Raw genomic sequence first — 17,827 nt, 5'->3', positions numbered from 1 at the left:
CTGAATACAATGTAATTTAAGAAGCAGAGGTTTGATGGTTTGCTTTTAAATTGCATTTTTTCATACTGAATTTCCTCCAGTGGCTTTTTGAGCATCCCTTTTTAGTGTAAATAAAGTAGATAGAATGAAGTATATTGTTTGCTATGAGGAAAATCACATTTATGCAATGTAAGCTGAATTTTCTGGGGGAAATTTTCATTTCCTGTGCTCTATAAACCAATCTGAAAAAGAACTGAATAATAGTTGGTATGCAGTCATTAACTACCCATGCTCATCAAGATGTCTGAGAGCTTATTTGTGTCATGGAGCTAGTTTTCCCCATCAATATCCTGTGAAGCCTCAGGAAAGCTAGGGGAAATTTCACAGGATATTAGAATGGTAACATTTGGTAGCTGCACAGGCATAGCATCAGGAAATGAAATATTGACTGTTTAGAATTGGGAGCTGAACAGAAAGAAAACATGGAGTTCATATTCTTAGTATGTTTCATTTGCTTCCCTTTAATAACAAATTCATTTAAAAAAAAAACACACGACCTCTCCCTTTCCTTATCTCTAAGATTGCTTTACTTTTTTAAATTTTTCTTTCAAGTCAGTCCAGACTCCTCTTGCTCGTCATCCTTCATACGGATTGTCAGGTTATTATTCTCAGTATTCAAAATCTACAGTTAGAGTGTGAAGTTTATGTCCTATATATACAAAATTGTCTTTCTTTTATATACTCTCTAAGGTAGCAGTCTAATTTAGAATGTTGTAGTTAGGAGGATGTAGTTGCTCAAATACTGATTCTGCTACTCACTAATTTTGTAATCCTGATTGACTCCAGGCCTCTACCAGTGTGGTTTAAGGATTAAATATAAAATGTACATAGGAATTTAACATAGCTCTTACAACAGAATAAATAGTAGCTACTAATATTTATACTTCATTGTTATTCCTTAATATTCATCCCAATATGACTTGTACAGGGTTTATAAATTTATCCAATCAAATTTATGTGTCTATCCAAAACGTTCATTTCACTCAATGTCAAGGCCATCTTCCTTTTCTGTAGTTACCTGTATTACTTTTCCAGGATTGCTGCATAACAAAGTATAACATGCCGAGTGGCTTGAAACACCAGAAATGTATTGTCTCACAGTTCTGCAGGCTTTAGTCCAAAATCACGGTGTCAGCAGGGCCATGATCTCTCAGAAACCTGAAGATTAACCTTGTTTGCCTCTTCCTGGGATCTGGTGGTTGCCTTCCAATCTTGGATTTTCCCTGGTTTGCAGCTGCCGCACTTTAGTCCCTCTGCTTCTATCACATGAGTCTGTGTTTCTCTGTGTGCTGTCTTCTCCTCTCTGTGTGAGGACACCAGTCATGTTGGATTAAGGACTAACTCTATTCTAGTTCATTCTCAACTTAATTAATTACATCTTCTAAGGACTTATTTCCAAGAAAGATCAGGTGGACACATTCAACCCACCATTGTGTCCAACAGATGTTAATTCCTCCATTCTTCCCTTAAGTTATTATTAACCTTGAAAGTTATTTTCTAGTTTTTCTAATATCTTATCCCATCCATAGTTAATCACACTACATATTTTCTATCTTGTGTCCTATGGATTTACCCCTCTTATTCCCAGAATGACTATTTCTCCTAACTACAGTATAATATTTTAAACTACTGAGCAAATGAGCAAAGTCTCATTTGCTTTCATCTTCAATTCTGTTGTTAGATTAATATTCCTGAAAGCTACTTATACATTCTTCTGTTTATTCACTTGCTCGTTTATTCAATAAGCATTTACTGGACATGTTGTTGGGCTTCCCTGGTAGCTCAGTTGGTAAACAAAATCCTCCTGCAATGCAGGAGACTCCAGTTCAATTCCTGGGTTGGGAAGGTCCCCTGGAGAAGGGACAGGTTACCCAACCCAGTATTCTGGGGCTTCCCTCATAGCTCAGTTGGTAGAGAATCTGCCTGCAATGTGCGAGACCTGGGTTCAGTCCCTCGGATGGGAAGATCCCCTGGAGGAGGGATGGCAACCCACTCCGGTATCTATGTCTGGAAAATTCCCATGGACAGAGGAACCTGGCGGGCTACAGTCCATAGGGTCGCAAAGAGTTGGACATGATGTATGTGTCAGACACTGTTCTACTTTCACAATGCAGAGAGAAATTAAATGTGTTCTCCCTCATGAAATGTATAGCCTGGTAGTGTTTACTTGTAAACAAACAATAGACAGATTGTTGCAGGCATTTTGCTAGGTGTATGGATAAGATAAAATCAGAGCACAGAGAAGCATATGGGAAAGGGTTAAGTCAAGAACACTTTCCTAGAGGAAAAAGCATTGCTCACACAAGAATTCACACCCTCTCTTTTTTCTGTTCCTTACTAACATGACGTTTGCCCTCCTCTCCATGCCTCTTTTAGGTGGTTCCTTCTCCCATTCCAGGCAACCTTCCCTACCTCCACCATCTCAAAGAGTTTGCGTTTTTCAAGACCTACTTTAGACCCCACTTATGTTCACCCTCCTCAGATAATTTCAGCTCATCTCAATCTCATCTTTTTAGACTTTTTACCCATAACTTCTCAGACCTAGAATATACAATGAGCTTTCTTGACTAATTGTGAAATAGTCATTGGAGAAATAATTGGATAGAAGATAATTTATGTTTAGGTAGTCCTTAGTAAATATTTGTTAAAAGCATGATTTTATAAACTTCCTTCTTATTTACTCAACTAAAAGTTCTTCTGGAGTAGGATATGTGTCTTTTACTTTTATAACTCTCTGGGATGTGGTTGAATATAAACTCTTGATATATACTTATCTAATATATGAAAATGAATTTGAATGGATTTGCTGGGTATAAAATATAAAAAGTGAATTTCCAGTATAGATATTTAATATCTTATTTCTCACTGTTTTCTAAATCATAAACTGGCATCCATGGATGAAGCTCATTGTCTTTCAAGCTAAATGTTATACAATACAACAATTTTTGACTTCCTAAAGTGTCAAGGGAGCATAATCCAGAATTCTGTATCTAATTTTGAGGAATGGTATTTTAATTCAGTTGTGCTGTATTTCCAAATGACTGTAGAACTGGACCTGGAAAAATGCATTTATATTTCAACACAGTGTTGCCAGCCTTAGTCATTGGTGGCAGCTGGTTGCTGTATGCCGCTGTCCCGGCTTCTGCACTGCTGGTCGGCTCCATCCACTGATGCTCCGCGCCCCTGCTCCCCTCTTAGGCACCCACCTAAAGGCATCGGGGGGTTTAGGAACCAGAGTGCTGTTGTTTGACTCTCAGACAGGAGAATAGATGCCAAAGAAGTGAAAACAGGAAGAAATGAGTGAGAGGAAGTGTCCGTGCTCCTCCAGACCCATCCCAGCCAGCTGGCAGAAAGGAGTTACACACCAGTAAGTGAACCAGGAGTGACAATATTATACAGCTTGGAAGTGAATTTTTGGAAGAAACCATCTTGGATATTAGTTTTGGCCCTTTAAAAATACCTTCAAAGTATTAAATGAAAGGAAATAAGGACATTGTAGAACGCTTTTGACTTCTCAGACCTCGAGCCTAGATGAAGTGCCCCTCTTAAATATCCCCACAACAACCTGGCTTTGCATCTAGCTTTATATTTCAAGAACTATGTCCTGCTGGTCCACTGCTGGAGTGGTTCCCTAACAAGTCTGTGAGCTTCTTGAGGATGGGGAGGAATTTGTTACTTTATCTCTGTATTCCCAGTGTTTGGCAAAATAACAGATAGATAATGACTATTTGTTAAACAAATAAACTCTATTATCAAAATGCATGTATTATGCTATTCTGATGTTTGCTTCAAGAGTCAGTGTGTTTACTTTATAATTTAAAGCTATCTTAATGCCAAAGCTATTGGATGACTAAAACATCCAAGGAAGTCTGAAAAATGCACAGAGGAGCAGATGTACTGTGGGGGCTCATTGGATGGTGTAAATTGTGGCTTTCCACTCTCTCACTGATACGCACTTAAATTGTCCTAGAGTTGAAATACATGCTCTTACCAAATAGGACTTGAAGGACGGCTAATACATGATCAATCTACTTGCAAATCAATGCCTTTTGGAATTCTGCATTCCTTTCACTCCTAGCTTACTTGTAGTCTGTTTTTATAAATTTAACTTTTTCTACCAAATGATTGAAGATTGTTTTTGTTTGGGATCCTAGGAATCCCTCAGGTTGTTATTCGTGAGAATTCTAGTTAATTGAAATAAATAGCATTAGGCAGAGGTCTCTCCAACACACAGAGGAAGATTTCCAGTATAAGAAACAATAATTCAAAAAGGCCTGGGGCTCATATAGGTTAATGAGAAAGTAGAATTAAGTTTATAAAAATTTCAATGTGCATGCAAATTTTCCAAAGTGAATTATTGAAATATAAATTTGAGCAAACTTACTTTTTCTCCTACAAGAAAGTTTCATTACCTTTTTCAGCTTCTATATATTTTGATTGCTTTTGACAAGGAAACTGGACTCCAAATGTCTCACCCTACGACTTAAACTGTGTTGTGGTACTAGACAAGTATTCAGTAAAACTTTCTAGATAAATATATATCGACTAAATGGGTTAGATAATGTCTCCATTCGTTTTTGGATTAACTTATTTGGATTAACTTTCAGCAGCAATTTGATTTTTATGGCAAATTTATTTATCATTGATGTTGTTCGATCGCTAAGTCTTGTCTGACACTATGCAACCCCATGGACTGCAGCATGCCAGGCTTCTCTGTCCTTCATTATCTCATGGAGTTTGCTCAAACTCATGTCCACTGAATCTGTGATCCAACCATCTCATTCTCTGTTGCCTCCTCCTTCTGCCCTCAATCTTTCCCAGCATCAGGATCTTTTCCAATGAAATCTTCCTCTTCACATCAAGTGGCCAAAGTATTAGAGATTCAGCTTCAGTATCAGTCCTTCCAGTGAATATTCAGGAGTGATTTCCTTTAGGATTGACTGGTTTGATCTCCTTGCTGTCCAAGGGACTCTTGCTGTCCAAGGTGCTGTCCAAAGCACCACAATTTGAAAGTATCAATTCTTCAGTGCTCAGGCTTCTTTATGGTCCAGCTCTCACATCCATACATGACTACAGGAAAAACCATAGCCTTGAATAGATGGACATTTGTTGGCAAAGTGATGTCTCTGCTTTTTAATATGCTAAGTTGGGCATAGCTTTCCTTCCAAGGAGCAAGTACATTTTAATTTATGTGGTTGCAGTTACCACCTGCAGTGATTTTGGAACCCAAGAAAATAAGGTCTGTCACTGTTTCCATTGTTTCCCCATCCATTTGCCATGAAGTGATAGGACCAGATGCCATGATCTTAGTTTTTTGAATGTTGAGTTTTAAACCAGCTTTTCACTCTTTTCTTTCACCCTGATCAAGAGGCTCTTTAGTTCCTCTTTGCTTTCTGCCATTAGAGTGGCATCATCTGCATATCTGAGATTGTTTATATTTCTCCTGCAAATCTTGACTCTAGCTTGTAGTTCATCCAGCCTAGCGTTTCACATGATGTACTCTGCATAGAAGTTAAACAAACAGGGTGATGATATACAGCCTTGTCGCACACCTTTCACAGTTTTGAACCAGTCAGTTGTTCCACGTTCTAACTGTTGCTTCTTGACCCATATACAGGTTTCTCAGGGGACACATATGGTGCTCTAGTATTCCCATCTCTTTAAGAGTTTTCCATAGTTTGTTGTGATCCACGAAGTCAAAGGCTGTTGTATCATCAATGAAGCAGAAGTAGATGTTTTTATGAAATTTCCTTGCTTTTTCTGTGATTCAATGAATGTTGGCAAATTGATCTTGTTTCCTCTGACTTTTATAAACCTAGCATGTACATTTGGAAGTTCTCAGTTCACATACTGCTGAAGCCTAGCTTGAAGGATTTTGAGTGTAAACTTACTAACATGCGAAATTCTAAATGTTCAAACCAAGGGACAGTTGCACTCATTCTTTCTTTATTTGTCATATCCTAGTATATTTCATCCCACCTGAAAGTGAAGGATCATATTTTATCTTTTTCTATACATTAATGAGTAGAGAAACTGAGGCACATTTTCCTTTAACAAACAGCTTAATTAATCTTTTTGTTCAATCTAAGTTTACCCTCCACATTAGCAAATGTTTTACATTCTTGTCCTCTGATCTCAACATGTGCTAACCCATTGCATTAGCCCAAAAATGTGTTCCATAGCTATTTTGGATTGAACAAATAATAAAAATTATTTTGAAAGCTCTAAATCTTTAAACAGATGTTTTAAGAAAATAATATGTGTTCCTTTCCTCTATATACTTTTTATAGTCATCATATTTTAAGAAATTAAAATATGAAATTAACAGAAATTAAAAAATTTGTAGTCTAAAACTAAAAGGAATAGTATTAAATAATTATTAACAGTTTAAAGCTTTTGAAATTGTAATAAAGCTTGTCCCTGTTCACATTTTCTCTACATAAGGGTATTTTAATTTCGTCTCCACTCATTTATTTCTTTGGAGAAGAAAATGGCAACCCACTCAAGTATTGTCCAAGAATTCCATGGACAAAGGAGGCTGGTGGGCTACAGTCCATGGGATCACAAAGAGTTGGACATAACTGAGAGACTAACATTTAATTATTTAGGATAATAACTTCTCAGAAGCACATGGCTTTGCAGGTCAAATTTCTAGATTTCACTGAAAAAATTTTTGTTCTTATCCAAACATAGGATAATGAAATATCACTAGTTTAGTTCTGTATTTTGCTAAAGAAATTTGAAATTGATCTTCTTTCTCTATGTAGTAAAAGTTTGTCAGAGAAGAAATGGTTATCTTGCTTGTTGGTCTTCTCAGCCTCCTTCCCTCTCCCTCTGCTTCTCCCTTTTTCTCCTCCTCCTCTTCTTCTTGCTCCTTCTATCTTTGCTTTTCTTGTCTATTGTTCTCCCTACAAGCAGAGAAATTTTACAATGAATAACTTTGTTATACATCTAGAAAGTTATTAAGAGAACTTCTCAGGAAAGGCCACAACTTCTCTTTCTGTTCCTGAATATTCCTGGAGCATTTGTCCTCTGTTGAGACTGGTGTCGAGGCTTGACCCGTAAATAAGGGGACTTCTATACAGTCATGAATGTGCATTATAGTAGGTAAGCTGAACATGAAATTAAAGAGATAGATTTATATTCTGAAATGATGGTAAGGGAATACCAGAAAGAAGGGTTAAATCCATTTCATTCCTGTTCTTCAGAGAAATTGACTTCTAATTTTTAATAGCTACAAAATAGACATAAATTAAGTCTTGGTGATGGTGATAGTCGCTCAGTCATGTACAACTCTTTGCGACCCCATGGACTGTAGCCTGCCAGGCTCCTCTGTCCATGGAATTCTCCAGGCAAGAATACTAGAATGGGTTGCATCCCTTTCCTTGATCCTCGGGTATTGAACCCAGGTCTTCTTCACTGCAGGCAGATTCTTTACCATCTGAGCCAAGGGTAGATCAGGACAAAAGTGGGTATTATGGATATTTGTTCAGGTCTGTAGATATACTCAAGTGGATAAACATAGAAGTTATGTCTTCAGAATGAAAGCACTAGAAATGAGCTCCAGAAGTGAGCTCCAGAGGGAATAGGGCACAAAGAGACAGCCCCTTCAGGTTCACTTTCAGTTCAGTTCAGTTCAGTCTCTCAGTCGTGTCCGACTCTTTGCGACCCCATGAATCGCAGCACGCCAGGCCTCCCTGTCCATCACCAACTCCTGGAGTTTACTCAAACTCATGCCCATCGAGTCGGTGATGCCATCCAACCATCTCATCCTCTGTCGTCCCCTTCTCCTCCTGCCCCCAATCCCTCCCAGCATCAGGGGCTTTTCCAATGAGTCAGCTCTTTGCATGAGGTGGCCAAAGTACTGGAGTTTCAGCTTCATCATCAGTCCTTCCAGTGAACACCCAGGGCTGATCTCCTTTAGGATGGACTGGTTGGATTTCGTTGCAGTGCAAGGGACTCTCAAGAGTCTTCTCCAACACCACAGTTCAAAAGCATCAATTTTTCGGTGCTCAGCTTTCTTCCCAGTCCAACTCTCACATCCATACATGACCACTGGAAAAACCATAGCCTTGACCAGACGGACCTTTGTTGGCAAAGTAATGTCTCTGCTTTTTAATATGCTATCTAGGTTGGTCATAACTTTCCTTCTAAGGTTCACTTTAGACACTTCAAAATACTTTAGAATCATTGGTAGTAAAGTGAATGTGGTCAAAGAACCATTGAGAACTGTGGAATGTTTAGTTCACTGTAAGAGCAAGTTCAATTTAGTTAGAGTGAGGGCAGTGAATAAAGAATAAGTCAATAAAGAATGAATTAGAAGGAATAAACTGACTACAGTGATGTCTACAGTTCCTCTAGAGGCCTTAATATTCTTCTGCATGAAGAAAGACAAGAAAAAAAGGCAAAATGCACCTGCAAAGAAATCATAAGATACAGAGTTGATTTGATTCTAAAAGTCTTACTATATATAATATTTAATTTTATACTCATTTGGCTATACCATACTAGATATTCTCTTATAATATAGCAATAACTCCTTTTAGTCATACAATAACTCTACAATTATAAGACAACTCTACCACCTAAAGTGGCTAATACAAATAATGAATATTTGATCCAATTAAAAAATTAATTCAACAGATATTTAATAAGCATATACTATGATCCTGCCTACTATTCTAAAACACCAGGATATATCAGGATATATCAATGGACAAGTCAGAATAAATGATATCTGTCCTTACAGAACTGTAAATCTATCACAAGGAGGCAAAAAATAGACAAAAATACAACAGCATAGTAGGTTCAAAAGTGCTAAATACCACATTAAAAAAAATGGAGCAGGGATTGTTAGATAGAGGGAGACATGGCTTTGTGTGTGGTAGTTTTCAATTTTTTGTAAGGTGGTCAGGGTAGCTTCATGGAGAAAGTGACATTTGAGCTAAAAGTAAAGGAAATGAAGGAAATCTGAAATGTGGGTACTATACACTGCTCAGGATTTGCTGCTTACTTATCTCCAGGTACTCCACGACCAGAGTATCTGGAGGTAAATTTATCTCCATGACTACATAAAACTCATGATACTACCCATTTGAAGAGAGAAATGGCTAGGCAGATTTTTGAGTCTCTTCTTGATTTTAAGCAATGTCATTGCTGGAGATAGATTAAGTACCCAGACTTCATCCAATACAATTCAAAATCTTTCATTCATTTAGGCAGGCAGACACATTTTGCATGGCACAGATTGTACTTCATTATTCACTTAGGATTAATATAATATTTGAGAATAGGACTAGAGTTTGCTAGAGATATTACTACTAACATTTCTAGTGTATTCAATGTAAGGCAGGCTCAGATCTCTTTGTGGCGTTTTTACAGCTATTCATTATTGAGCCTTGTGTTTGGAGGGAAAAAACTATGTCAAATGGATTACCAGACTGAAAGTTGGCTTTCCAGACAAAACCGTAGATGAGCATTGCATGTGCGTTATGTGCAGTTTTAGTTTCACATTTTGGCCGCAGTCATTTAGATTTCCCAATGATACATGGAAAGTTAAGTAGTACCCAATATAAAAGTTTCCTTTGTATTTTTTCCATTTTAAGTAAAGGAAAAACAGCAGCTTTACTAGTTAACTGAAAAGCCCTTGGACATGACACAGAAAGCTTTCATGATTGTTTTGAAGAAACTAACTACCTTTGTACAGTTTATCTAATCTCATTTTATCTGTACTTATATGTTTCACTGAAATACTATGTATTAGTTGTCTTCTTTTTACTTTCTCAAATTTCAAGATAAGTTTTTGTAATTAATTGTTATTATGTTGCTTTAGAATATTAAGTATGTTATCTTGGTGGAAGAGAAATTCAACTCAGCTTAAATAATGATTGAGAGGTGACTTTATTTAATTGTAAAAAAAAATAGAGAAGGACACAAGAAAGTAATAATTTGTTTAATCATCCTAAAAAGAGATTTAAATTCAGATGGTTTGCTGGAAAGTAAAAATCGATAAGTGGATTGAAGAAATAAAAGATGCAAAACTTCATAGGTCTGCTTCTTACTCATCTATCCACCCACTCAGACCTTGAGGCTGAGGTGGAAAAGTATTGTCCAAGTATGTGACACGTCCCCCTCAGCTATCTCTGGTGGCCTCATATGAGTCTAATTTTTTAAATGTGAGGGATCAAACAGGGAAAGAGAGATGATCAGTGCAGAACTGTTGGCGTTGAGTCAGAAGGGTCTAAAGGAAGAACTCAATACTCTAACCTCTCTGTCTCTCCCTTGTGATGATAAACAGTGCCTGAGAGCAGAAGGAAGGGAGGGATTTCCTTGGAAGATTCTCCAGAGCTGAGCCCAGCAGCCGGGCTCTGCTGTGCATTGGTAAAGGCAGCGTCTGTGGTTTGGTCCATCGGGACCAGAGGGGCTGCTCTGCTGCATCCTCTTTGTCCCATGAAGCATTCTCTGCCCACTTCAGGAGGGCACCAACTGCCTAGCCATGATCCTAACCCTGCAAAAACTTTTGCAATTAGAGAAACTTTAAATAATGTTAGCCCAGACTTTCATAACCTCCAATGGGACTTAGACCAAGTGGGCCAGCAAGGCTGTGTGTTAGTCACTCCGTCATGTCTGACTCTTTGCCATCCCATGGACTGTAGCACATTAGGCTCCTCTGTCCATGGAATTCTCCAGGGAAGAATACTAGAGTGGGTTGCCATTCCCTTCTTCAGGGGATCCTCCCCACCCAGGGAGTGAACCCGGGTCACCTGCTTTTCAGGTGGATTCTTTACTGTCTCAGCCACCAGGGAAGCCCAGGAAATCTGAAGGACTGCTATTAACTTATTTTATTTTTCTTTCAAAATATGAGCTGCTATGACTGACATAGACTTCTTCCTTTCTGTTTGCACAGAAGTCTAGATGTCAGGGGTACACTTAGCAAGAACGATCAAGTGACCCATTTCCCTTTCATTCAAAATAGAGGTCCATAGTACACATCCTGATCATGTAACATTGGGTATGAAGGTTACTGAGATGAATACATGTCTGGCTCCCAAGGAGCCCACAGTCAAGTGAGATACAATGATCTGAACAAACACTTCTCTGAATAAAAGATTTAAAATTTCTGTGATAGCTGAGCATATTATTTCTTCAGGAAAGTTCTTTAGTTAATGTCTACAGAATGTCCAGCATAGGCTTAGGAAGGTTTATTATGTATATTTTTCAAAATTTTTAGGTAAAGCCCGATAATTTAATATTAAAAATAGAATCACATCTCTCCTGAACAGCGGATGGTTTCAATAAGGCCATTTCTACTCACGCTTTTTTGCACAAGTATGTATAAAGAAATGTAGACATAGGGTGTGGCGCATAGTTGTCAAACAGCAATTTTGATGGATGAGTTTTTAATTGTTTATTATAATAAGATGGTGGATTTGGTCTGCCATCTAGTGATTAAGAACTGAATTCTTACAACCAAATTCCAAGGCACCTAAACTTTGTGAGAAGACAAATCTATGAAGATGTTTGAGAAACACAGAACAACTGAGTTACTCTCAAGCAAAACATGGTCAGATAAAATGTATCTCTGCTCTCTTAAGAGATCAGTGCCAAGATGTTTGTGATAATGACTTTGCAATGGATTGGTTCAGTTTGTTGGAACATTTGGTAAGAGTAAAAGAAACATGTAGCTTGGAAGATAAAATTTCTGGAAGTTACAACACCATGAGAGATTATAAAATAATGGCAATACAATCAGGTATCTATTAGTCCTCCGCAATTATAGAAAAGTTAAAGAAATATAAATGGAGAAAAAAATACAAGTGTCAAAGTACTTTGGTTTTGGAGGTCTTTTTCAGATTTTTATAAGAAATGATTTTTAAACTTCTGGGCCTTCAATAAAGGCTGCTTTATTAATTAGCTTGCATTAATTTTATGATTTCTATGGAGGAATTGGGAGGAGGATGGTATTGACTCTCTCAGAATGTCATATAAAAATTCTTAGTTATTTTTAATAATTTTGTCATTCATAAAATAATTATGTCATGACTACTTCACTGCAAATTGGCTACAATTTTGCTTCCTATTTTACTTTTCTTTTCATTTAACTAAACATCTATGCAGAAAACAGAAAAGACAACCTAATCATAAGGTACACAACTACCATGCACAAACTAGAGAATTGCAAGACACCCTATATTTTCCACCCAGTGTTTCTTTGTCCATGTCTCTCATCCAGACACGAACAATGAGAACTCACTGAGTTTTTGTGCAGTCTGTGATGTGTGTGGATTCTGTGTGGGGGCAGAGAGGCAGGGTTTAGCAGCAAATGTGGGTTTTCATCTCCCTGCCATTTAAAAGCATTCCAACTAACTTTCCACATCATCCTAAATTTAATTATAAATCCTCAGGGGGAAACGGACCAGTGATGACTCAGAGTATAAAACCAGCTTTAACATTGTCATTTAAAGTAAGATAGTGGCCCACTTCTTTGTTCATTGGAGTGAGGTCAAAACTGCTTTAAGCTTTCAGAAAGAAACTGACCTATGAGTTAACACAAGTCTGAGAGAGTGTGTCTTTTTATCCCAGCCCTGAAGCAGACACAGTGAGCAGGATAACCCACACCTGAAGAGTTTCTCATATTTTAATGATATTTAATTGACAACATCATTGTATGTCCTCTTGTTGTTTTCCATATTCTCTATTTCCCCATTTATAACTGTTTTATCAGTGAAATTGAGATCCACTTCACAATGATAGTATATATTTTGAGAGCAGAATGCTTTTGATATTTTGCATATTCAGTACTAGGCACACGCCCACTTAACCCTCTGTAAATACATGTGAGCACTTTTGCCTCCCAGGGTGTGGTAAGAGAGAAGCAAGCGAATTGAACTTGTGGTGTATCTCATTTTCAGCCAATGGCGCTTAGTCCTTGTGATTAGATATTTCTGTCTTAATCATAAAACTTAATGAACAAAAGTATTTTTTTGTACTTAATGGAATAGCTCAGTGGACTATGGGTGTGAATCTATTTCTATGGAAATTGTGTTTTATGGAAACATTCACCTTGGAACTGCATTGTTTCAAAGGGACTTTTCATCTAAAAGTAGCACTGCTTTTAGAATTAAAAAATACATTATTTTTTTGAGGTACTATTTTCTTATGTTTTCAAAATAGTTCCACAGAAAAGCATGCTGAAGCTAGATATTTATTTTCTTCTTCCTTGAACATGCCTATAGTAACACTGGATAGACAGAGCCAATATTATTTTATCGATGAGTTACATAGTATGTGATAAACATCATTTGGGGAAGATTAGACAGATTAGAAATTTTGTGCTTTTCTTCTGAATAGCACAAAAGCCAGGATGTGGTGCCATGCTTTGAAAACAATTTTCCATTTACCAAATATCTGTGATGAGAGGCTAAATATGTTAGGCAAAGTATTCCATAGAGCAATGAGAAGAATGTTATCCAAGAAAAACTTTCTGAAGTTGTGAAGATGGATATTTAAACTAATGTCTGTTTAAACTGAAATCATTTCCGCCTGTAGTTCTATATTAGCATTTGACTGTATTTATTGTGAAAGATATATATAAATGTTACTAAATGTAACTATATTTCATAAACTTATTGTAAATGCATTTTAAAATTTTTAGTTTTATTTTTGTAAAGTAGCGGTACAGTTGTTAGTTAACCGTAATTTAGATTCACTCATTCATTCATGTCCATCCATTGAACAAGTACTTGTTGAATGTTGATTCTATGCAAGGTATGGTGCCAAACTTTAGAAATACCATAATGAACAAGATACACTAGTTCTCACTTTCATAATGCCTGGTGGTAGAAATTAGGAAATAGACAAGTAAAAATAAATAAGTAAATACTAATTGTGATAAACCTTATGAAAGCAGTGATTTTTGCCTAGTGGTTCCATTTTAGTAAATATTTAATTACCTTGCTTATAATACAGAATGAATGAATCAATGGAAGGATGGATGAATGAGTTCTTTAAAGTGTTCTACAAAGCATATCAATCGGATAAAGAAAGTCTACTTTTAGCGATTAGTCAGAGAAGAATTGTGGGGGACAGGTGGCAATTAAGCAAACTGTGATAGTGAGCTACTGGAGTTGGAGTTGAGGAAAGGAAAGGCAGTGCCAGGCAAAGGGATCAAGTTGTATTGATTCCTTTGGGAGGACTTTTGGGCTTTAAAAAGGAGCTTTGAATTTAAGTAGTTGGAAATGAAAGGAATTAAGCAAAGATTTATGATCCACATTGTGTTTTAAAATACTATAGTTTCTCGAGAATCACAATGTGAAAGATGCATATATTTATTTTATAGTAAATGCATAATAAAAGTGCTATGTGTATAAAAGTGCATATATTTTTCCAAATCTGCATTAAATTTTTATCTAAATATAGAAAAGTATTTGGCAGATATTATGTGATAGCTTACCATGTTGTCTTAATCCTGACTTAGTTAATTTTGATACAAAGATAATTAACGCATTGGCTGTATAAGCTTTGCATTTCCACTATAGTTTAGGAGATTACTTTCAGATGTTTAGTGGAAATCCACTCCATGAATGGGTCAACCATTAGCTTTTTTTATCTTAATGTTTAAAATGAATTTAAGTTTTTCTTCATGATACATGAATACTTATTGTCTTCTGTTGTGGCATTTACTAATGGGAAGTTTCAAGTCAGTTTAAAGTCACATAGGGTTCACCAAACACTGAAATTATGTATTCTCTTTAGAACTATTCTTTTTGCCCTCTGTTCAAATGGTTTACTTTTATCCCTCAAACATGATCTTACGTTGTTTGATTATTTGTATCTTCAAAAATGATTTTGGGAAGCACTCTGATTTAGTATACTTTGGATCACTTTTCCCGCCCCCATCATGCTACAATATAAGTTTCATAATAGTTTAATTGTGAATTACATGTTTGTCTTTAAATACTAATGGAGTAAGCTCATTTGTGTTTGGCTCCTTAGGAGGTTACCACTTAGCCTCGAGATTTTAGAACCCACGAGATGATTTACCTTCCTAAATATTTCCCAGATTCTGACATTTCAGATACTAACCTCTTTTTTTTTTTTCCTTCTTATTCTAGAAGGATACGGTGAAGAAATAGCCTGCACCCAGAATGGTCAGATGTACTTAAACAGGGACATTTGGAAACCTGCCCCGTGCCAGATCTGTGTCTGTGACAACGGTGCCATCCTTTGTGACAAGATACAGTGCCAGGATGAGCTCCAGTGTGCCGACCCCGTAACGCCCCCCGGGGAGTGCTGCCCTGTCTGTCCACACGCAACTGCAGGGGGCAATACCAATTTTGGTAAGAATGCACAAGGCCAACTTAGAATTTGTCCAGTGATTTATCTTTATAATTACAGTGTTTTTTGCTCTCGAAATTCAGCAACCCAAGAGGATAATTAAGCTGCTATTCAGTACTCTTTGGCGTAATAATTTCACTCACCCACTTTAATCTAACAGTAATGAAAAGAAAGTTATTTCTTCTTAAAAAACAAGAAATTTTTGGGGCTGCATTTAAGTGACTATATCTAATTTGAGAATTCCTTGTACTACTTAAGATGTTCTTTTGTTACCCTATCCATGCTGGGTGCCTCCAAGATATTTGTTGGTTTTCTATGAAGTCCATTAATGTCTAAGAGGAGATCTAAAAACACATTTCTCTTCCCTGTGCCGACTTTGCCCTTGGTAATGGAGTAACAATTTCTAATGTAATTTAGTGCCACAGCACCCTCTATTACATAGGCTCATAAATGCAGAATGCTTTTAATGTTGACTGAGAAAAACAAGAGAATAGAAAGGGTTTCCTGGAGAAAACAATAATATAAATTATTGGTTCTTAAAGCTTCTTTTTTGGAGAAAAGTGTCTGTGTTTAACAAAGACTGTGTATTTGAGTGTACATGTTAGAAAAACTTATAAGAGAAACAAGTTCATGTTTATATGTTTCAGTGAACCAGATAAGATTAATATTAAACTTTTAGGTTATTTGTTTTAGCAGTCATGAATGGAGGCTTGCATGTACCCTTGTCAAGACAGTTTCAAAGCTTTATTTTTTTCCCCTAAATTTCACTGCAAATACCAACAAATATAATGAAGTGCTCAAAAGTATTTTCATGGAAACATTACACAGTAATTTACCAATTAGCCTCTTGGATATCATTCAACAGTAACAGTTGGCCCGGAGTACATACCCAAACTTAACTTTTGGCCATGTAATAAGAAAGATCCCACTTCAGTATTCTTGCCTGGAAAATCACATGGACAGAGCGCCTGGTAGGCTACAGCGGGTGGGCTACACACTACATAGGGTCGCAAAGAGTCGGACACAACTGAAGCAACTTAGCATACACACAGTAAGGAAGACGTAATGGGAAGAACTAAAAACGAGGCACTAAAGGACTACCTGAAGTGGATATGATCTGCACAGAATCCCTGGGAGTAGAGCAAAATTAAACCTGTGGGGACAAATGCATGTTGAAACAATAGTAGCAAAAAAAAAAAAAAAAAAAAATAAGAGCAAAATACACAACCTCCTCTAAATATTAAAAAAAAAATGAGCAAAATACACAACTTCCTGAAAATAGGTGATTTAGGAAGGCCCAATTTATTCCATGATGAATAATTTTAAAAAGTACTGACAACAGTGTTGATACAAAGATACTATAAGGCAAAGATGAGTGTTTAACTAAATATATGAGATAAAGAACACACCAATAAGTATATCATCATAGAACAGATAAAAATTCTGACCAATCCTTATTTCCATTTTATCACAGAACAATTTAACATTATTAAATGTACCTGACCAAACAATTAGACAAGAACAAGAAATTAGAACTCTAGATATTAGAAAAGAGGAGGTTAAATGATCAATTTATAGAAAATATAATTGTGTACTTACAAAACCGTAGGGATTGGAGTAAAAAAATGCTACAAAACAATTTAGTAAGATAGTACAATATAAAATTAACAAATTAATAGATATATTATATACAATTACTTCATAGAATGTATGTGTGTTAGTCGCTCAGTCATGTCCAAGTGTTTGTGAGGCCTGGACTGTAACTCTTCAGATTCATCTGTCCATGGAATTCTCTAGGCAAGAATACTTGAATGTGTTGGCATTTCCTTCTCCAGGGGATCTTCCCAAACTAGGGATTTGAACCCTGGTACCCAGCATTGCAGGCAGATTCTTTACCATCTGAGTCACCTACATATTGCTATTATAAATATTTTTATTCCTATTATTCATTCTATGCAGTAATATACAAGTATATTTTAATATATATTTGCATATTACTGCATAGAATGAGTAATAATAAAAATATCTCATTTATAATAGGAACATATAGGATAAAGTGGTTAAGGATAAACAAAACAAAATATTTAAGATATATATGAAGAAAACTTTAGAAGACTACTAACTCAAATAATGACTTCAATACAAGTAATGTTCCATTATGTTCTTGGTTAGGAAAACTAAAAGAAAATCAATAACAGAGACCTCTGGTGAGACGTGAAATGAAGGAAATAGAGAAAAGGGGACAAGGAAATTTTTCACTGTACAATCTAACCTTTATTAATATATTTTAGGTTTGTTTTTTTAATCATGTGAATGAATAACCTACTCAAAAAAGTATAAGAACCAAAAATAGAGAATATTGATTGAAGATAATTAGTTATAATTTTAATAGCCAATTTTATAATTTACTGAATTTTTTCTATATAAAATTTGTGAAGAATATTCAAATGTC

The 17,827-nt window shown here is 36.3% G+C and overlaps 1 protein-coding gene across 2 annotated transcripts in view; it reads left to right on the top strand.

Moving 5' to 3' along the window:
• Positions 1-17,827, top strand: part of COL5A2 (collagen type V alpha 2 chain) — a 148,486-nt gene that overhangs the window by 57,690 nt on the left and 72,969 nt on the right. For both annotated transcript variants that reach the window (XM_065931912.1, XM_065931911.1), the window contains exon 2: positions 15,153-15,377. In XM_065931912.1, coding sequence (XP_065787984.1) covers positions 15,153-15,377 — 225 coding nt within the window. The remainder of the gene's footprint in view (positions 1-15,152; positions 15,378-17,827) is intronic.

This window comes from Muntiacus reevesi, chromosome 3, assembly GCF_963930625.1.
Source record: "Muntiacus reevesi chromosome 3, mMunRee1.1, whole genome shotgun sequence".
Classification (NCBI taxonomy): domain Eukaryota; kingdom Metazoa; phylum Chordata; class Mammalia; order Artiodactyla; family Cervidae; genus Muntiacus; species Muntiacus reevesi.
Note: the sequence above shows the minus strand (reverse complement) of the source record. Positions and strands in the feature narration are given on the sequence as shown.